The following is a 23,093-nucleotide window of genomic DNA, read 5'->3' on the forward strand; positions in this document are numbered from 1 at the left end:
TGTTTTGAAAGTTCCAATAATATGACTTTTGGCACCATAATTGTTTTAAAAGTTCCAGTAATAGTATGACTCTACACCATAACTGTTTTGAAAGTTCCAATAATATGACTTTCTGCATCATAATTGTTTTAAATGTTCCAGTAATATGACTTTCCACATAATTATTTTGAAAGTTCCATTGATGTGACTTTCTACACCATAATTGTTTTGAAAGTTCCGATAAAATGTCGTTCTGTACCATAATTGTTTTGATAAGTTCCTGTGATATTTCCTCATCATAATTGTTTTGAAAATTTCCAGTAATATGACTTTGCACACCATAATTGTTTTTCTTTAAAGTTCTAATAGTATTTCAGTGTAACTGTTGATTATGAGTGATGAATGTTCCCAGTGATATCTTATTCATTGAATTCTTTCTGCATATTATTGTTATTATTAGTATTAATATTAGTAGTAGTGATGTATTATTTTCATTATTATTTGGCTTTGGCCAGGCTTTACAATTAGAGATCCTTCATAACTTGAGTATAGTTTGACTGATGGTAGTAGAGTCACCTGAAAAACAATCACTCAGGTAGGGTACAATGATTTCCAGAATGAACAGTATAGCTCTTGAATTCTTGATAAGATTTATCTGTAATAATTTTAAAATACATAAATAACAGGCGGACTAGAAAATGTCACAAGCAATCCACATGGCGCATCCCTAAGAAAGCAAGTTCTCTAAGATAGGGGAAAAAATTATCCAGTTTCCAATAGACATCAGCCATCGTCTCAGGTTATTTCACGTCAGGTGTGCACTGTTACTTTTTGGTGTGACTGTACCAGTAATAATAAAACAAGTCATCGCATATAATGGTTACTATTAAGTACAGAAACCCTTACTATATCAGATCTCGTTAATTCAGACTTCGCCTTGATTGACCCCTGTGTCCCTACATAATGACCTTCAAGTTGACTAAACAAAAGGTTGGGTGATGTCAAGGTACACGATAATGCAAGAGTTAACTGTTACTCCCAGTCCTTCATATATGCAACAGGTCAGCTCAGGAACTGTCTTCCTCTGTCTGTATTTCCTGCTGCCTACGACCACCAGTCTTTCAAATGCAGTGTGTCCAGGCATCTCAAAATGAATGAGTCTTGAATTTGGCTCTCTCTTATCTTCATTTTTCATGTAGGGAACGATCTGTGTGGCCTTTTAGCCTTTGGTTCCTTCTCCCTTACACAAAAGAAAAAAGAAAAAACTAAGTAAAAAATCTATGAACATGTATCATTTTATTGGTATAAATTGAACCTGGGGATCATTATGCTTGTAATTGCCACTAACAAACAATGGCTGTGTTTGTAGGTGATCAGGTGTGACAGGTGGAAATGTTGGGTGGAAGAGAGAGAGTGGTTAGAACTTGAATTCTCTATTTTCTCTAATGTTTCAGGCTTCACGGATAGAGAGACAGGTTAAAGCTTGAATTCTTTATTTTCTCCAACATTACGAGCTACACAGGTAGAGAGAGACAGGGTAGAGCTTGAATTCTTTATTTTCTCCAACATTACGAGCTACACAGGTAGAGAGACACTGGTTAAAGCTTGAATTCTTTATTTTCGCTAACATTTCAGACCACTCAGATAGAGAGACAGGTTAGAGCTAGAATAATTTATTTCCTCTAACATTTCAGGCTACGCAAATGGAGATGGATTCCGTGTAGCCCAAGAAAATATAGAAAATAAAGAATTCGAGTACTAACCTTTGTCTTCCACCCAACATTTCCACCAGCTATATCATCAGCCTTTCTCCCTATTAATTTTGACATATTAACTCAACTGTGTTTTGTGATTGGACTTGTGTATGCTGTACCTTCGATATGATTATCTGGGTACATAATTTTTAACTCTTAGCCGCATTAAGTCCTCAAATTTCCAAAACTTTGCTGGAAATGAGCACAGGAAGTGGTTGATTTGCTAATGATTTCAAGTTGGAATGTGGGAATCAGTAAACAATAAGGCCTGGTAGTCATAGCGTGTGACCTCAAGGATAAGTGACTGAATAGGGAGGCTGCTAGAGATCGAGCAGCGTGTAGAGCCCCCATTAGGTGACCAAGGCCGACGCATGCAAGCATATTGGAGCCTTTAGAAATTATGTAATATGGTACAAACTGTCTTATATCTCCTTTACCTCTCTAGAATAGGCTATGTACCTAGAAAGCATATCTTGTCTAGTTGGGGTCAGAGAGGATTTTACAGGGCAAGTTGGGGTCAGACTGGAGACTTGGGTAACACATTAGGTTATGATAAAGGTTTCAGTGGTTCATTATACTTGGAAGGAGAGCTTAACACTTTGCCGGTGTATGTGGAGGGGTTACTGCCATCTGGTCAGGTTGGGGTGCTGGAAATTCAAAAAGTTGGAGTGCTGGATATTTGAAAAAGTTGGGATGCTTTAAATTTAAATAGTTAGGGTGCTGGAAATCTAAAAAGTTGGGGTGCTGGAAGTTTAAAAAGTTGGGATACCTGGAAATTTAAAATGTTGGAATGCTGGAAATGTAAAGAGTTAGGGTGCTGGGAATTTTAAAAGAAGTTTCCAGAGTTGGTGAAGTGTGCAGGACTGGAACTTTGAGGACTGTGTGTGCAGTGGTTAGGTTGGCGTGTGTGATGTGGTGGTGACGTGCTGTTGTTGTTGTTCTTGCAGCGCACAACAGGGCCCCTCCCGCCTGGCCCCCCCCACCCCCACCGGCCTGGATGGGGAGGCACCAACACCCCTGATACTGGGTGATGGGGGGGGCGGGGGCATCAACCCTCCACCCTCGTCCTCCACCCCACTAGAGTCCTCCTCCTCCTCGTCCTCTGCGGTCACCAGTCCCGACCCTTCCCTTGCCTCGCCCACCTCCAATTCCCCGCCTGGTCCTGCCCCGCCCACCCCACCTGTGGCCGCCCCGCCCCTTCTGCGTGGGGCCAACACCCGCCAGCAGAGGGAGAAGAGACACAGCTTCACCGCCCCACGCACCCTCAACCCCAGCCCCCCTCGCTCCCCTGCCTCACCCCACAGGTAGGCTATCCCACCCCACACACCCCATACCCCACCCCACACACCCCATACCCCACCCCACACTCACCCCATACCCGACTCCACACACCCCATACCCCACTCCATACACCCCATACCCCTTCCCACACTCACTCCATACCCCATCCCACACACCCCATATCCCACCCCACACACCCCATACCCCACCCCACACACCCCACCCCACACCTTCCATACCCCACCCCACACACACCCCATATCCCACCCCACACACACCCCACACCCCACCCCATACTCATTCACCTCACACTCACCCCATAACAGGCCAGCACCGCAATCCATTCCACCTTCCTGTCTTATCCGAGCCTCTCTCGTTTCCGATCTTGACCCCATAGGTAGTCAACCCCTGCCCACCCTGCTTGCCTTCCTCTCTCAGCTTTATAATCGCATTCCTTATTTCCAGAGTCCAATCGCCCTTTATTTTCCCCTGCATGCTTTTTCCTGTATCAGTCCCCCAGTCCTCTTTTCCTCTTGATTCATGTTTTCCATTGGTGTTTTTCCGTCTTCTCTCCCTACACGTTAAAGGAAGATTTACTCGGGTTGCGTGTCACCATTTTCATACCTTTTTTTTTGACATTTTTTGGTGTGTTTTAAATCTGCATGCCTGTCACAGTTGTTAGTTCAGATATTCACCAGCGTGCACACACACACACACACACACACACACACACACACACACACACACACACCATCATCACCCTCTTAAAACTCCTTCACCATCAACCCTTCACTTCCCGATGTCTCCCCAAAAGTAGATAGAGAGATTAGGGACTTATGAAAATTAAAAACAATAATGATAACTGTCTAACTAAATAAATAAATAAATAAAAGGATAGAAAGGTAGGTTAGTGGATGTTGGAGTGCCGTTAGTGAGAGAGGGTTGGGTTTAGAATGGCTTGTTCAGTTGTGTGTTAACGATATTGTGTTGTTACATGAAGAGGGATGGGAGTTGCAAGGCTTGGTGTATGAATTTGTGTGTGTGTGTGTGTGTGTGTGTGTGTATACTGAAGCTTTTAATAGTGTGTTCAGATGTAGAGAGAGAGAGAGAATGACAAAAAGCAATGTACTGAAAATTCAAATTCAAAGAGAGAGAGAGAATCAGTATAAAGAAAGGGTTGATATAGTATTTGGATTTGATGTCATAGAGATAAGTATTGGGAGTGAGAGTAACTAACTGTCCTCATTGGCAGACATTCCATAGAAATCATAAGCCCCAGAGAGAGAGAGAGAGAGAGACGGTATTGGGAGAAATGAGTGTAACGAACTATCCTCATTGACAGACATTCCGTAGAGATCGTAAGCCCCACTGACGACCCATCCAGCTCATCCACCCCCTCCGGCCCTGATGCGAGGGAGGAGGCAGGAGCGGGGGATGTGGACACCTCCCCAGAACCCCCCTCCACCTCCCGCCACCACCACCACCCCTAACAGCATGGCGGTGGACACCCTGGGGTCGCCACGAGTGCGTCCGCCGCCGCCATCGTCGTCATCATCACCATCCATATCCTCAGCCACACTGCCGCTCACCTCCACCGCCACTCAGGTCAATGCTACCACATTGTAAGTTACCCATCTATCTGTCTAAGTATCTATCAGTCTGTCTGTCTATCTATCTATCTGTCTGTCTATCTATAGCCAGACACATTAATCTCGTAAAGAATGGACACAGACAAATCACCTCCATGTCGTCCTGTCCCTTCCATTTCACTTCCCTTCCCCCAACTTACACCCTTCAATCTCATGTACCTCTCTCCTCCATGCCTCCATCTCATCCTTGGTCTCCCCCTCCCTCTCCCTCCCTCCACCTCACTCACATACACTCCTAGTTAGTCTCTCACTCACATTGTAAGGTGTACCACAATGCAGTTTATTCATCCTGCACTCCTAACCCTTTCAGTCTAATAATGGCCCATATTTTCATTGAGGAAGTTCCTTAACACCTCTTCCTAGGTGATTTATTTTGCTCATTATTCTTTACTATCCCGTTTTGTGTCACTTAAATCACTCCAATACCACCATATTCAGCATAAATATTATATAGATTGATATGAACCAGCCCCCAAAATAAACTGCTTAGGAAGAGGTGTTAGGGAGCTTCCTTAACTGATGAGAGTGAGGACCAATGTGTTTTTCTGTTTTATTATGCCAATTTACAGGTGGCTTTAATCCATTTAGTGTGTGTGTACGAGTGCCAAGGGAATGATGATGATGATGGTGATGATGATGATGAAAGTGGTGATGGTGATGATGATGACAATGATGATGATGGTCACCAAAGAGGAGTACACTGGTTGGCTTCTCTTAAATGTGCTGGACTCTTGTAACGTAGCTTAAGTTTCCACATCTCAAAAGGTGTATTCGGAAATTGTCCGTTACCTAACTTTACTGTAAAGTTTTGAAGTCATGAGTGTGGAGTAATGGCATATTTTTACTGGGGACTCATTTTATTTATTTATTTTTTTTACTCCATATATTTTTCATGGTTTGGGCTTGTTGAGAGGATGGAGAATGACAGTTGAGCACAAAATGTGAGACGTGTAAACATCGTGGGTAGGGTTGTGAGGGGCAGATAAAAAAAGAATTGAGTTGGGAGAGGTAGACCCAAAAAGACCTGGGTTGTGAGAGGCACACCAAAAAAGATGAGTTGGGAGAGGCAGACCTAAAAAGACCTGGGTTGTGAGAGGCACACCAAAAAAGATGTGGAATGAGGTCATAGAGTGAGACTTAAGGGATAAGGAACTGATAGGGAGGCTGCCTGAAATTGAGCAGCATGGAGAACCACCATTAGGTGACCAAGGCCGACATGTGCAAGCCTGTTGGAACTTTTATAAACAGTACGATGCGATACGATTCATTTACTGTCAGGCTCTCTCCCCTGTCACATTAGCGCTATGACCCTGTTTGTATAGGAAACTGTACCCTGTCTGATTTTAGCCCACGTGTCCTCAGTTACGTGGCGCTCTACTCGTACCGCGGGAGGAAGGGTGACGAGCTGGAGCTGCGAAAGGGCTACATCTACACCGTCAGCGAGAAGTGTCAGGATGGTTGGTTTAAGGGTCGTTGCCTCACCACAGAACGCACTGGTGTCTTCCCAGGAAATTATGTACAGCTGGCCAAGTGAGTAAGGGGTCCCTCTGTATCTTAAACCTGCCAGCAGTTGCAGTCTGTTGTAATATATTCCATCCATACATATTCATTTGTATTAGGTGTAAATGTGACTGTGCTTTATGACTTTGGTGATACATGTTTGTACGAAGCAGACAAGTATCAGCAAATTCAATCGTGTTGGCACCTTAAGCATATTTAGTCACACGTACACCTGATATGTATGAATGTATATGAATAGATTATGTTACACTATCTATCTCTCCACAGCCAGATGCCTTAATCCAGTAAGGGGTGGCCACAAACAGATTGCCTCTCATCACCCTGTTCTCTGCCATCTGACTCCCCTCTCTCCCGATCCACATCCCCCTCTCCCATAGACCTCTCTACCCTATCCTTTCATCTCATCCTCAGTCTCCTCCCTCTCCACCTCACTCACACTGTCCCAGTCATGGACTTCATGGGGTGGATTCCGTCCATCAGGAGACTAAGTTATAGGGATTGCCAGAGGACTTTGGGACTCTTTTCATTAGAAACTCATTGACTAAAAGGTTGCCTCATTAAAGTGTTTAAAATACTGAATGAGTTTGACAATTTTGACTATAGACAGGTGTTTAGTCTCAGCACAAAGTCAACATACAACCATGGTTGGAATCTGAACTTTTATAAATTTAACACCAGCATGTTTGAAGACTTTTTCACGTACAAGATCTGTTCCAAGCATGCTATACTGTGTAGCAGAGTAACAGTTGTAGCAGTGACAAGCATGTTGCCTCCTTGAACATCTGGGAATGATTGAGTTATGACTGAGGAGAAGTGGCAGCTAAAATGAGAGCCTCCAGTAAGCAATGAGTGCTCCACTGACAACTCACCTGCCAGGGTCTTCTCTGTTGCGGAGACAGCTTGGTATTCTGGTGTGGCCATGAAGATGACAGTGAGAGTAGGAAATGGATAAATGATGAAGGATAGGCACTGGCTGAGCCGTTCCCCTAAGGCACAAAAATTTGGCCAGTGGAATGGAAGAGGAGCATTCTGCTTGGACCATCCTGTAACATAAATCCGAAGCATTGACTTTGGTTTTTGCCGCTGTGCATTAGCAACACCCAGAGAAGATGGGTTAGTCTTGGAGGGGGTGACCAGAAACAGAATGAGTCCATGTAACCCTGTCCTCTGTAATCAGGCTATCCTCCCTCCACATCACACCATCCTCATTCATATACCTCTGCATCTTATCACTGGTCTCCCTCCAGCTCACACCATCCTCCCTGATCTACCCCTTCAACTCATCCTTGGTCTCCCCCTCCCCCTCTCCTCCATCTCCTCATTGATACACCTCTCCAGCTCAACCTTGGTCTCCCCCTCCCCATCTCCACTCCAATTACAAACATTTTCCTGGTCAGTCTCTCATTCTCCATTGCCTCCACATGCCCAGAGCACCTCAGGGAAAATGTAACAGGGCCATCATATCCACATCAGCACCACAATGCTCCTTTATGTCCTCATTTGTCTCCTTTTAACTCCACGTACTCCTCTCACATAAGTCATTTCCAGTCTTTTTGAGGATTACTGCGCAGCTGTCAGTACCATCGTTGTTTTGCTGCCCCATAATTGATTGTAGTTGATTCTACTTTACTGCCTATATCACTAGTGTTACAGGTTTTAAGGAGAATAAGAAGACAGCCATAACTAATCTCCATACCCTGTGTAGGTAAGGAATAATTACAGGATTGGACATCTATAGCACCGCACTAGAAACTCATTTTGCCGTATCTTAATGTGTTGTGGGTATGGCTCAGTCTGACGGTATGGGCTTGGCTGTGGCAGTAGGAAGTGAGTAAATGATGCAGGATAAACACTGATAGCACTGATTGAGTCATGTCACATCACATGATATGGCCTGGTGAAGTGTAAGAGGAGTGCTGTATAATGGACCAGGCTGTATAGCAGAGTATGTGTTTGGTGGTGTAATATAGGAGGGTGTAGGAGGATGGTGTAATGTAGGAGGGTGGTGTATATCAGGCCACAGATGCTGGAGGCGTACCTGTTGAAGCGTGGTGTGCGTGTGCCCAGCCAGCTTCGCAGCGAGGGCAGTGGCGGCAGCCCCGGCCCCAGCCCCGGGGTCGTGAGCTACACCCGGCCCCGGCCCGGGCAGGACGGCAGGAGCAGCGATGGGTCCCGGGGTGAGAACATCAGCCTGCTGGACACTCCTGTCCACTCTCAGGTCCCCACTCTCTCCCCTACTCACTCCTGGCCCCACCCCGGGCCCCTCTCCCCGGGGGCACCCGGTGAGTCCACTAACACTCTCACCCCTAACACACCCTCACCCCCCCTCCCTGACCTCCCTTGTCACTGGCTTGGGTGCAGCTTCAGTATTGTAGCTTAGTCACATCTCGCTGTCCTCATCCTGGCAGCGTTGTGTAGGTCGAGTGTGGCTGGCTAACACATCCACACATTTGGGTTACACACTAGTCAGCAGCACCAGTGGTACTTTCCCTCTACATGCAACACAGATCATTTACTGAGTTGGACCTTTGATCATTGACAAATATTTATCGGGGTCCCTTTAGTTTTGTCTGTATTCTGTTCTTAAAAGTTATATTAGCGGAATTAAACAGAAGCAAACACTAAAGTTACTAATGTCAGCTTAAAGTATTACTGATATCTTGGTACAGTACAGTTGGTGGACATTTGCCCTGTGTTGTCCGTTATGTTATTGTACGGTAAAGTCAAGTCCAGGACCGGTAGTCTTGTCAGTTGAGGAAGCTCCTTAACACCTTTTCCCAAGTAATTTATTTTGTTTGTTACACCTTACTCCCCTCTTCTGGGTTACATAAATCCTTCCAATACTGTATTGTCACATTATGCATAAATAATGTACAAAAGGATATCTATATATCTCTATCTATTGCCAGACGCCTCAGTCCCGTTCGGGGTGGCCACACACAAATCGCCTCCACGTCGCCTTGTCCCCCACCATTAACCACTCATATCCAGAAACAAATCAGTGAGGAAGGTGTGATAAGGTTCTTCCTAAACTGACAAGAATACAAGCCCAAAAGTCCATCCTCCTCCCCTGCCTAATATTCAGAAATAAATCACTAAGGAAGAGGTGTTAGGAAGATTACTTAACCAACAAGAATACAAGCTCAAAAGATTCTCCTCCCCTCCTACTTTCTCATTGTTGTATTCATAGACGCGTGGGTGAGACTTGATGGACAGAGCTGCAGATTATCACCTACAGATGAATGATAATGTGTACTTCTGTCCACCGCATCACATTATATATATATAAATCCTGTCTTACCCTATAGCCAGATGCCATAATCCCATAAGGGATGGCCATTTGTCATTGCGTTAGTTGTTTTACGGGGAGGGGCACTAACCCTCCACCAACCTGCTTGTTGACACGTAGGGAACACGTATGGGTTGATTATATGGTTACCACCCAGTGCTGTAAATGGTTCCCTGGCATACAGGAAACTATTAGGCTTGTCACTCAATGTAAAGCCACCTATAAAGGAAAGATGAGTGATAAAAAGTGACAGGTAAGATGGGAGAAATAAGAAGAGAGGAGGGCATACGCCAAAAAATGATAAAGGTGAAGAAAGAAGTAGAGAGCACTACCTCCAGTGAGTGGATGATGGTTGTCAACATCTAACATGAATAAATCCATTGATGAAACTAGAAGCAGGAGAGAGTAATGGACTTTAGTATATATCTTTACCTTTGAAAATCAGAATACGTTCATCCTACACGAGCTCCATGCATTCCTCCTCCAAATTCACGTCATCCCAAACTTAAAACTGCAGGCTGTGAGGCAAAAGGACATTGGTATATGGCTGTACCTATGAAAATTAGTGTATGTTCATTCTACACATGCTCTGTATCTTGTTCCTCATTCAGTTTGTCCCAGGCTTAAAGTTGCCGACTAAGATATGAACAGGTTTTAATATTTGACCGTACAAAGGAAATGAAACAAACCGTACCTGTCAGTAAGAATAGATTTTTTCATGACACAAGCTGGATACGGTATATTTCTCCTCCATATTGTCTCAAAATTGCTGGCTAAACTCAATCTACACATAGCTGGGGTGTGGTGACGTGTGGGTGTGGTGTATCATGGGTGTAGTGGACGTAGGGAGAGGGTTTGCAGTAGCCTGAAGTAATGTAAAGCTTTGAGCCAATGGAGCCACTGCCTCTGTCTCTCTTTTCTCTCTTTCTGTGGCTTTTTGCTTTGTCTGTACTTGTATGTTGTATTTGCACTGTATTGTGTTGTTTTGTATTGTTAACTAGAGATGTATGGTGATGTGTGATGTTGGAGAGGGGTCCCTTCATGTGGTGGCACTGATATAAATGGTTGGTGGAGCTATCTGGTTATACAAACATCCTTAACCTCCCCCCATCCCCCAAAAGGAGGATGGTGGACTGCAGAAGGAGGGCAGCTTCAGCCAGCATTCCACTGGGTTCACATTCAGATGGGCCTGTGATCACAACTACTGCTATTACTAATGATGTGTTCACTTTCTTATTACAGTGATTGTTTCATTCCATATTCATTGAGAGCAAAGGTAAAGGTATTTCTCTTTTTTTATGATTCAGGTAATATAAACTCGTCAATATAATTATGCCTTGGTTTATTTTTGCTGCCTGTAGATGATTTTATTCAGCTGAAGAGAGACGTTTAGAACTGGATGGGTTAGGTATAGTCTGCATTAACCTTTTTATAGTCACAGCGCACGAGTCTGAAGGTGCTATTATCGTGCCCTGGCAACCTACCAGTCAACTGTGCGTCTGATTTCGTGTATGTGATACGCATGTGATTCGTGTATAATATGTTTGTGTATAATATTCATGTATACTGTAACATAATTTGTGTATAATATGATACGAAATCGGACACACTGGTGACTGGTTGGTTGGCAGGGCTCGATAATGACATCTTCAGACTCACATGCTGCAACTATAGTACTAGGTCTTCTAAGCTAAACAAAGTCCTCTCTCTGTAACAAGATTTGAATGTAGAAATATGGGAATCAAGGGGTTACAGTGGTGTGTAGGAAGCTTCATATAACAGAATTACATGTTTTAGATTGCTCTTATAATGGTCATGTGTGTCACGTTTCCCTCTTTGGTGTAGAAGAAGATTTTTTTTTTTTTTAACAACAGAGAAAAGAAAAACGAATTGAAAAAAAAAAAATCCACACACCCGATTACTGGTGTCCTCTGTTCATAAAATATCTGTAACAGTTAGACTTGAACAGTTGTAGGTTGAAGTTTGGAGGGAAACAACTCTGGGGAAGCGAGTTCCAGAGAGATGCAATTTGGGGAATGAAAGAATTCTGATACGCAGAAGTTCTGCAATATGGTTGAGTGACACTCCAGTCATGAGCTGCTGCCAGATGCCCGTGTAGCACGAGGGAAGTTAAATGTAAAAATAGGTCCTGGATTCAAAGGTTTAATCTGCAGGGATATTTAGGAAGCTTCATATGACAGAATTACATGTTTTAGGTTGCTTTTGTAATGGTCATTTGTGTCATGTTTCCCTCTTTGGCACTGATGAGGAGCCTAATGTGGTGGTGCTGGATATCCTGGGTGGAGCATAGCAACTGGACCCAAACTTCCTCGTATTTCCCTGCACCTCACCATGGGGAGGGACCCTGGTGAGGTGCTGTCTACCAAAATGGGGCACCAGTTCCCTGCTTAGTGTATATTCTATACTCTATATATAGGACAGCCCCACTGAAGTACATTAATTACTTACCTGAGGTCAGTGAGTGCTCAGACATACACCCCAGGGTAAAGCAACAGCAACAACAACAATAGCCTCTCCCTTTATAGCAGTGTTCCTCATTGTCTGTTTTGAAGCATTTAACTCAACTACATTACAAAGCTTTGGTTGTGTGGAGTGAATGGGGGAGAACTGAATTGTTTATTAATACAGTTATGAAATGAAAATGGTTCTGGAGAGATGCCTTCATGTGGTGGTACTGATATAACTGAGCTGCTCCACTGCCTGGTGATACAAATGTTCCTCAGCTCTCTCCCTATCCCCTGAATGGAGGATCGTGAACTGCAAAGATGAGGGCAGCTTCAGACTGTAAGCCACTAGCATAATGTTCAAATGAGCCAGGGGTTGTAACTACTCCTATCTGTCTATCAATAACCAGTTGCCTTAATTCCGTAAGGAGTAGCCACAAACGAATCACCTCCATATTGCCCTGTCTCCTGCCATTCCCAATTCACACACCCCTCTCTCATAAACTACTACTGCATAAACTGAAACTGAAGTGAGGTAAATGTGAAACAAGATTGAAGACTCATATTAGAAAATACATATGGTATTGAAATAATAATTGGAATGAAAAATAAGAACACTGGAAATGAGATTATTGAGGAATGTGTGTGGAGTGCATAGAGTCGATAAGATAGGAAAACTGTGATTCATGAAACATGTGAAGTAAGGAGGTTGTTAGTAATAAGGTATAGGAGAGAGAAGTGTGGATATAGGGGTAGGGTTGTGAGAGGCAGACTGAAAAAGACCTGGGACGAGGTCATAGATTATGACCACAGGGATAAGGGACTGAATAGGGAGGCTGCCAGAGATCAAGCTGTGTGGAGAGCTGCCATTAAGTGACCAAGGCCAACATATGTAAGCATGCTGGAGCCTTTGTAAACAATTTGATATGATTCAGATGCAGTGTGTTTAAATGATATGGTCATGGGAGAGAGTGGATATGAATAGAGTGATGGAAAGGGTATATCTGAGTGTATTCAAAGGTGAGAGGAGGTGTGGTAGGCCAAGAAGATGGTGGATAGGTATGGTAAATGAGTGAGTAAAAGCAAGAGGTAAGTGCTGAAAGGAGTATATCAGTGAGAGTTTGAAGGTGGCAGGAGGTGTGGTAGGCCAAGGAGATGAATAGATATCGTAAGTGGGTGTGTGAGAAAGAGAGGTGTGGAAGCTGATGAGGCTAGGGAACTGACCAGAGATTATTATTATTATTTTTTTTTCCAATGCAAGGAAGAAGGAACCAAAGGCCAGAAGTCCGCAAGATTGTTCCCCCCCAAAGACAAGATAATAAAGAACCAATTTCAAGATCCGATCATTTTGAGATTGAGCTGGCTGGATGAAGTTTGTGCATAGGAGTGTATGGCCAGGGTTTCGTATCCATTTTTAAATTTAGCAGCTGTGAGTTTGACTGGAGATAGGCAGATGTGAAGCTGTGTGTGGAATAAATTGTGTTTGTTCGGTTGGCCCAGGATTCCAGGGGCTTGAATGGTGAGTGAGTGAGTGTGTGGCCCATTCAACTTTCTTTTAGATTCTCTCTCTCTCTCTCTCTCTCTCTCTCTCTCTCTCTCTCTCTCTCTCTCTCTCTCTCTTTCCTGCACCCTGCCTCACACCCTAGGATGGGAAAGGAGGTCTGGATAATGATGATGATGCTGATGCTGATGCTGTATCTTTATGAAATGTGTACTTCATTTCGAATTGTTATGGATTTTTCAGAGTCTTTCAGGCATTTGTACTTGCTCAGAGGAGTTGAAAGATATATAATGTACAGAAGAATAAAATCCAAGTGAACAGATTTGAATATTGATCAGCATATTAAATTTCAGTTGTAATTTCTCTTGGAATTAACATGCGGTTTTGGTTACTGTTGTTTTGACCAGTAACATTGATGGTCTAAAACAGTAACAGACTTAACAATCACTGCCTTGGATGGAGTGGGGGCGAAAATGAAAGTGTTAATGTGTTTTTATCCCTGTCAGTTTGGTGATGTAGTTTTTAGTGCATTTCTGGCACCTCAAGATGATTGGATGAAGTTTAGGAGAGGCTTTTCATGCTGGAGGATTTGAAGATAGCCTTAATAATTTGTGGACAGCAAGTATGGCATATGAGGTACACATCCCCCCATCTCAGTGATTTATTTATTTATTTTTTCACCTTTCCCCTTTTGATGGATGGGAAGGAAGTTAAGGGATGTTTGTTCAGATGGAGAGCATAGCGTCCCAGGTGTTTGGGTGCCACCTGCTGCGGAGTACTTAGTTGCATAGGTGTGAAAAACTCTTGAGGTGTAGGGCGGGATGGGTATGTATGTGAAAAACTCTCTAGTTGTAGGGCAGGATGGGTATGTATGTGAAAAACTCTTGAGGTGTAGGCAGGATGTGCAAGTGGCAGTGTGTTTTGTTGCCATGAATATAATGATGGTAGTATCAGTAAGCACTAAGTTTTTGTTCCCCTGAATCAAACTGCCAGTGGCTCCCAGCAACAGCAGCTCCACCTCCCTGCCTCCTGAACTTCCACCCAGGTCAGTGAGCTCCAGTGTGGACACACCCATCCTCCGCCCCCCGGCACACACCACATCGTCATCCTGGCATGCACCTTCACCCACACCACACTCCTTCACATCTCAAAGGTCAGTTCTCACTGCTCTGCTATAGCAGATTTAAATTGAATTCTGGGTCATGGATGGAAAATACCTTCATGTTGTCTTTTTAAATGTTCTTAACTGTTAAGTTCAGCATTGATGAGGAGCCTATACTTGTTGGTGCTGTATACCCTGGGTGGGGCAAACCAACTGCAGTATCCACTTAGAAACCAAACCTCCTCATATTTCCCTGCACCATACTGTGGGAAGGACCCAATTCCACCCCTAGCATGGCATTGTCCACCACAAGGGAACACAGTTCCCAACACGGTATACAGGAAACTCGCACTGAACACGATCTCACGGAACGCGCTTGCAATTATACATGGTAAGGGCTGGGATACATATAAGACAACGTAAGATTAAAGAACCATTATGAAAACTACAAATTAACGCAGGAGAGGCCTTTGAAAGATCTAATCCTCGAACATCACCGCATCACGCGCGGTTTGTTTTGATTACCTGACGATCTAGGCGGGAAATTATTCAGTGAGTCAGAATATTGTCTTTTTTATTTGTTCGTTTTTTCCACAATACTGTACAGTATTTGTAAGTTAAATATTTACTGTTCTCGTATGTACTGTACTTGTAAGCACATAAATAAAGTTAAATCATTAAATAAAGCCTTGTAACCAGTTAACCCGAATTATATGATTACCCATGATCGGCGTTGGAATATTGCCTTTTTTGTTTGTTCGTTAAACTCTTACTGTACTGCTTTTCTACAGTACTGTATTTGTAAGTTAAATATTTACTGTTCTGGTATGTACTTGTAAGAAATTAAAGCATTAAATAAAGCCTTGTAACCAGTTAACCTGATTTATATGATTACCCATGATCGGCGTCGGAATATTGCCTTTTTTGTTTGTTCATTAAAGACTTGCTGTACAGCTTTTCCACAGTACTGCATTTCTAAGTTAAATATGTACTGTTCTGGTATGTACTTGTAAGTTAAAGCACTCAAAAAAGATAAAGCATTAAATAAAGCCCTGGTACCAGTTAACCTGATTTATATGATTACCTATGATCGGCGTCGGAATGTTTCCTTGTGTTTACGTACAGTATTTGTGTGTTGAAGTTTTGCTCTGGAGTACTGTATTTGTGAGTTATAACATTAAATAAACCTTCTAACCACTTAAAGTGCTTTCTAGTGATTACCAGTGACAGATAACAGCAAAACAACACATTTGGGGGGTCTAGGGAGCAAAATACGGAGTAGTTTAAATATATGCGATTTCGCACGTAACACGGCACGGTAGGAACGAAACCCACGTGTTCGGTGCGAGTTTCCTGTATACCGTACCGTACAGTACCTGTAGGACGGCCCCACAGAAGCAGTTGCATACCTGTGGTTGATGGAGCTGCCAGGTCGGACAGACTGGGGTTGAGCAGCAACAACAGGTGTTGTGTGTTTGGGACAGCATGTCTGCAGCAGTTGACACCTGTTCTCTCCACCAGGTCAGTGACGGGTGTCAGCAGTGCCGTGTCGCCTCCGCCAAATGTTGCACTGGGGGATGCCAACTCAGGCATGACTGGCGGCAACTCTACCTCCAGGGTCGATAGGGTGTGTATAGTTACCTTGTTTTCACCTGATGGAACTGAGCCACTCTCACAACTTGAATGCTGTGTTGGAGTTGCATGAATTTTGTTGAGTCTTTTGTTATGAAGTAAAGATGAATCTCCTTGATTACCAGTTGCATCAGTTGTACAGCCTGATTGCACTTGGCCCTAACAGAGCCGTACAGGGCTAAGGAGTTTTGTCAGGGTAGAGTAAATGCATTATAGGAATCTCTCCTTTCTGTTTTTGTACTAAATGTTTACAGATTATTTTGCTTCAGATTAGGGGATTATTTTAGTTTATTTTTGGCACCTCCTTGTGAATGTCACCTAAGGGGGCCTCTCATGGTGGGGAAGTTGGAAAAGTCTCTTAAGCTAAATAAAAGAATCTGTAGTAGTAGTAGCAGCAGCAGTAGTAATAGCAGTAGCAGCAGTTGTAGTAGTAGTGTAGATGCAGTCCCAGGCTTATTTGAAATGTCAGCTTGGTGGACTGTAGGCTTAAGTTGCCCTTTTCCCACAATGCACCATCTTCCTTTTGGGGGATAAGGAAGTGAAAACGGTCTGTAGGTAGGAAAAATAAAAATATCATTGGACTGAAGGAGTAAAACTATATTGGCATTGCAGAAAAGCGCGTAGGAACATGTGTTGGTGGTGGTGGTGTTAATATCCAAGTTTCTTCTAAGGTAAATAAGATAAGTGGAATGAGGCATAGAGAAGAGATCGTTAGATTGAAGGGGTAAGCTGTGTCAACGTACGTCATATTTACAGTACGGCACAAAGGAACATGGTAGTGGTGGTGGTAATATCTAAGCTTCTGAGATGAATAAAATAATCAAGTGGAAGGGAGCATACCATTCATCATCATTTATTTATAAAGTCCCAGAATTGTATATGTTAACCTTGATTGCCTAATGACAGATCTCCAAGCAACTCAGATTCTAGCAGCCTCTCTTGAATGTCCCTTATCCCTGAGGTCATATTTTGCGACCTTATTCCATGTCTTTTTTGGTCTGCATCTCTCAGCTCCATCCTCGTTGTTCACACTGCTCACCCTCCACACCCAGTTGTCATCCACCCTCGCTACATGCCCAGCCATCTCAATCTACCCCTTCTCATCACAACACTAATACATTCAGGTCCCATCCTTCCTTTCAATTCTTCATTTGTAATCCCAGCTCCCCCAGGTTTGTTATTAAAGGACATACTACACAGGTCAATAGATTGAAAGGATAAAGCAGCGTTAGTTTGTACTGTATTGCAGAAGAGCACAAAGGAGCGTGGTAGTGGTGGTGGAGGGGGCGGTGGGATGAGCCTGATGCGCAAGTTCACAGGAAGCGGTAAGAAGAAGAGCAAGTCCCCTCCACCCTCGTACTCCATGGACAATCCTGTATTTGAGGACCCCACCCTCACCCAGCCTCCCTCACACCATGTACATACCAGGTGAGAGAGACAGCGAGAGGGACAGACAGAGAGAGGGACAGATAGACAGAGACAGAGAGAGTGGTCCATCTGTTGTGCTATTTCTCTCTAAGCTGTGTACTTTGTCTCATCACAATCTTTATAATCATCCCAGACTCGTTTTTTAAATTTTCTATGCTTCTGTTAGGCATATGGGGATTTGTTTTTTGTGGAAAGAGATGGTATTTTGTCCTTTTTTTTACCCATCATAGTCATTCGAACTCCATTTTTCTTTTTTCATGTAAACAGATTTTTTTTTTTAATGAAAGAGATTTTGTATTATGGATTTATTTCTTTATTTTGTGTTATTATCATCCCAACTCCATTTTTCATTTTTGTATGGGTATATGGGACTTTTTTTTTTTAAATATAAGGTGCATATATTTTGTGTGTGTGTGTTTTTTTTTTTTTTGCACATGGAAAAACATTTTTCTTATATATTTTTTAAAAATTCAGATTCGATGTTTTAACTGTAACAAGTTGACATTGAAGAGGTGTACCTGTGTACACATTTTTTTCTCTCATTGCTATTTTTTTTTTTTTTTTTTTGAAAGAAAAGGTATTGCTGTATAGGAAGGAATGTATGACTCATACTGTATAAAGGAGGGATAGTATGCATTCTTTGTACATATATGAATGATAGTTGCTCACTCTGTCTTACACATTATTCCATTTGGACTGCCTGTTAGCATGTAAGAGGTATCCCCAACACCAAGCCACTCTTGCCATCTTACTCTTCGTCATTAGGAGTCTCGTGGCTTACCTCAGTTCCACACGACTGCCTCTACCTTGGACATGTTTTCCCTCGCAATCTCTCCCTCGTGTCTGCAGTACCAGGAGACTCACTTCACTGCTGGATGCTCTTATGTTAGACACTCCTATGCATTCTTATACAGTGATTCCTCACTTAACATCGTATGTGCGTTCCCCAAAGTTACTGTTTCATTTTGTTTATAAAGACTCACACATACTTGCATGCATAGGGCTTGGTCACCTAATGGCGGTTCTCCATGTTGCTCGATCTCCAGCAGTTGTTTCATTTATAGAGGCTCAGATATACTTGCATGTATTGGCCTTTGTCACTTAATGGCTGCTTTCCATGCAGCTCAGTCTCTAGCAGCTGTTTCATTTCGTTTATAGAGGCTCGGATATACTTGCATGCATTAGCGTTGGTCACCTAATGGCAGCTTTCTATGGTGCTCAGTTTCTAAAAGCCTCCCTGTTAAGTCCCTTAACCCTGAGGTCACATTGTATGACCTCGTCCCAAGTCTTTTTCAGTCTGCCTTTAGAAAATCTACCGTCATCTTTCATGCGTCCCACCATTTTAAGTGAAAATCATATTGAGGGTTGTGTTCCAATCAGAAATATTATCTTTTCAAATGTTTGTACAAATTATATTAAAGGCAGCGAGTAATTATTAAGCTGTGTTTTGTGTGCCTGGGTATATGTGTATGCATTTTAGTTTTATAAGCAGTTAAAAGAAAGAAGTGGTATATTGAGATAACTGCTTGTGCTGTCAGTTTCAACCCTGACCCTTCACTGCACAACCCAACCACTTAATATTGAGCAGTGGTGTGCCAAGTGTTAAGTGTTCCTGTGTTATTGAACAGTGTTGTAGGGTGAGAAGTGTGAACGTTGGGGTTGGAGTTGTGAGAGGCAGACCAAAAAAGACTTGGGACGAGGTGAAGGATAAGGGACTGAATAGGGAGGCTACCAGAGATCAAGCATTATGGAGAGCCACCATTAGGTGACCAAGGCCGATGCATGCAAGCATAGTGGAGCCTTTATAAATGATACAATGATGATATGTGGTGAAACTGTGTTAGGTGGAAGCATGTTAAGTGAGGAAGTACTGTACTATATTTACTGCTTCTAGACTAGGCTTACACAGGCTCATCTAGATTTCCTAAGCTTATTCAGTGCTTCTAGATGGTTGTCGTATCTGCACTGTCAGTTAAGGAAGCTCCCTAACACCTTTTTCGTACCTGTTTATTTATGCATACAGTTCTTTGATAATCCCCTGAGTGTTATTTTTGCCCTCCTTGTTGGTGTTTAAGATGAAAACAACATACGAGAGAGCAGTAAGGCATAGTATGGAAAACAAATCACCGAGGAAAAGGTGTTAGGGAGTTTCCATAACTGACAAGGATACAGGTCATAGTATTTGCCCAACTGCTTCTTCTTCTTCTTCTTCTTTCTTGTGGTACCAGCAGGGAGTAAAACTTGAATAATTAACTAATATTATAAATTCATTCTTTGCAAAACTTTACCGTAGATTTTAAGTACAGATAGATTGAAAATTTAATAGTATATAATTAACCCTCTAATTGGCTTATTTTGATTTTCAGAAATTGTACCCACCATTAAGGAAAATTGTATTAATCTATAAGAAATTGAATTGCATTAATCTTTATATATATTAATTTCTAAGCAGTTTAATTGGCATCAAAAAAATAACTGTTAGCTTTAGAAATGTAATTGGTTTAATCTTTATATATTAATTTCAAAGTAACTTAATTGGCTCAAAATAATAACTCTGTTGTCTTAAAAAATGTAATTAGTTTAATTTTTATATATATTAATTCTGAAGTAATTTAATTGACATAAAAAAAAAAAATTGGCTCACATGGGCAGATAGAAAAAAAAAAGCCTATTTATACTTAACACTGCTGGTCTAAGTGGAAATCGTCAATCCTGATATAGTGTTAATTCTCAGCCTTACCTTTATGATCTGTAAGCATGGTGAAGGAGTAGTGTGGTGTCTTCTGTAAGCTGTGGTAAGCTTTGCGGAGGAAACGTAAGCTTAACTGAGGTGAGCTGAAGAGGAGCTAAATTAGGTGAGCTTAAGTGATCAGAGGAAATGAGCTTAGTTGAGATGGGTGTCAGTCAGAGAAAGCAAGTTAAATTGATGTGAGCTTAGGTGATCAGAGGCACCTTAAGTTCAACTGAGATGAGCTTAGGTGATCAGAGAAGATGGGCTAAATGGAGATGAGCTTAAGTGATCAGAGAGAGCGAGCTAAACTGTGAGCTTAGGTGAATGGTTGTGAAGGTTGTCGTACATGAGCAAAGCCAAGGTGAGCTTAGGTGATATCTAGTGTAGGTTTAATAATAATAATAATAATAATGACAGTAATAGTAGTAGTAGTATTAATAATGGAAGTAATAAGAATGATAATAATAATAGTAATAATAAGTATGATAATAGCATTAATAATAATAATAATGGTAATGATGATGATAATAATAATAATAATAATAGTAATAATAATAGTGCTAAACAGTGATAATAATAGTAATAATAATAATGATAATAACAATAATAATAATAATAATAATAATAATAGTGTTAATGAACTAGATCAAGATAAGTCAGTGACCATTTGAGGAGTAAAAAAATAAATAAATAAAGCTTGTAATAAGCAAGATTGACATGATGCAGAATAATCTTATGGAGGTTACTTGATCTGAGCCAAGGTGAGCCGAGTGAGCCACGTGATGTGAAGTAGCGTGTGGGAGCTTAAAATGAGCTCGAGTCGTCAGTTTTCCAATTTATTCTCGCTACACACTAATTTATTCAACCGAGGAAGCAAGTCTCGTACTATCCATCTATAGCCAGACGCCTTAATCCCTCAAGGGGTGGCCACAAACAAATCGCCTCCATGTTGCCCTGTCCCCTGCCATCTTGCCATCCTCCCCCCAGCTGAAAGGGTTAATGAAATGTAAATCTAACCCAGCTAGTTTAAAAGTCTTCCCTAGGTTGAGTTAGATTAGAGGTAGCAAGAATAAGTTTAAAGTATGAAGCCCCCTAACACCTTTTCAGAAGTGGTTTATATTGCTTATTACACCATACTGCCCTTGACTGTTTTACATAAATCATTCCACTGTTGCCACACTCTGCATAAATAACATAGAAAAGAATATTAACCAGACATATCCAAAAATGTAAATCATTCTAGTATTGCCACGCACTGCATAAATAACATACAAAAGGATATTTAACCAACCACATCCAGAAGTACATCAGTAAGGAATGTTAACCAGCCAAACCCAAAAATAAATCACTTAGGAAGAGGGGTTAGGGAGCTTCCTTACCCGAGGAGAAGACAGGCCTAAGTGATGCAATGTAGACTATGCTGAACTCAAGTGACCGAATGGAGTCTATGGTGAGTTGAAGGAAAGCCCATGAGTTGAGGTAAAGGTTGATGAGTCTTTGAGGGAGGCAGGAACGTGAAGGCTAACTCTCAGTGTGGTGGTTGGGGTGGTCAGGTCTGGGTCGTGCCCCGGGACCTTGGTGGGTGGGGGTGGAGGCAGGTCCGGGGCAGGGCTGCTGCGTGGGGCCGGGGGCTCCTGCCGCCTCAGGGCACGGGATCGCCCCGGGGTCGTGCTGGCCAGTTTGGTCATGCGTGCCAGGTGAGTCATTGTATAGAGGGATGTGTTCTTGGCAGTATACGAGGCTCAATAGTACCTCTTCCCTTCCAGTTTATGTCTATATTGTTTTATTTGTCATGTAAGAAAGAAGGAACTAAAGGCCAGAAGCCTGCAGGATTGTTCCTTCTGAGCAGAAAATGTAAACAAAACAAGAGAGACCCAGATTCAAGATTTTTTTATTTTGAAATGCGTAGACACTTTGCATTGAAAAGACTGGTGATCATGGACAGTAGGAAATACAGACAGGAAGACAGTTCCACTTTCTTATAGCTTATATATGCAGTCTTTGTCAGTATAAAAATTTTAGTAAGGTGTAGTATGCAAAATAAATCACTAAGGAAAACAAGTTAGGGACCCTCCTTATTCGACAAGACTACAGGCCATATTCTTGCTGGTTAAAGGAGGTTTTATTGCACCTCTTCCTTTACACTTTATTTCCCTCCATGTCATGCCAACACCTCACTGGACACCTGACTTAAGAAACTCCCATTTGTTAGTACTGTTATGGTGGCATTACCTAGGTTGGTCAGAGCAGGGTTGGGAGGCTAAAATACACAGTAAGAACTTGAAGCAAACTGATCCACCAGTGATACAACTTTTGCAAGAACATACAAAGGCAGTGTGTTCATGAATGTATAATTATTTCCTGACTGTACAGTTGAATCCCACAAAGCATTAATATTATTTTGTACGTTACCTCACTAAAAAGATTTCATTATCACCTCTACCTACCCAGTTTATATCAGTCTGTATCATATTAATATTATCTTTGTATTTGGTGCAAGGTTTGTTGATACTAAAAGATGGAATTATCGTACAGTGGAAGAGTAAGGTGCTGTAGGCAAATTGCTGAAGAAGAGTGTATAGTAAGATAGCCTCGTAAACTGACAAGAATGCAAGCCAGAGTGTGGCGGTATAGGACAGTGTGGATCGGGGCTTGTTGCCATCCACACTGCCCACCCTCCACCTCATTCACTGGCCTGGCTGTTAGTCCTTGGTGTATGGTGGTTTGGCTGCCTGTCCTCGCTTACATCCTGCCTTACCCT

General features: G+C 42.3%; 1 protein-coding gene across 1 annotated transcript in view; it reads left to right on the plus strand.

Moving 5' to 3' along the window:
- Positions 1-23,093, plus strand: part of POSH (SH3 domain containing ring finger posh) — a 44,397-nt gene that overhangs the window by 9,411 nt on the left and 11,893 nt on the right. Inside the window, exons 7-16 of the mRNA XM_080280099.1 lie at positions 2,681-3,037; positions 4,357-4,448; positions 4,537-4,636; positions 6,026-6,193; positions 8,201-8,470; positions 12,308-12,316; positions 14,443-14,592; positions 16,063-16,168; positions 17,423-17,601; positions 21,886-22,029. Of these exons, the coding sequence (XP_080136225.1) occupies positions 2,681-3,037; positions 4,357-4,448; positions 4,537-4,636; positions 6,026-6,193; positions 8,201-8,470; positions 12,308-12,316; positions 14,443-14,592; positions 16,063-16,168; positions 17,423-17,601; positions 21,886-22,029 (1,575 nt within the window). The remainder of the gene's footprint in view (positions 1-2,680; positions 3,038-4,356; positions 4,449-4,536; positions 4,637-6,025; positions 6,194-8,200; positions 8,471-12,307; positions 12,317-14,442; positions 14,593-16,062; positions 16,169-17,422; positions 17,602-21,885; positions 22,030-23,093) is intronic.

Source organism: Coenobita brevimanus, chromosome 83 (genome assembly GCF_032717465.1).
Source record: "Coenobita brevimanus isolate Jiangsu-jjx chromosome 83, ASM3271746v2, whole genome shotgun sequence".
Classification (NCBI taxonomy): domain Eukaryota; kingdom Metazoa; phylum Arthropoda; class Malacostraca; order Decapoda; family Coenobitidae; genus Coenobita; species Coenobita brevimanus.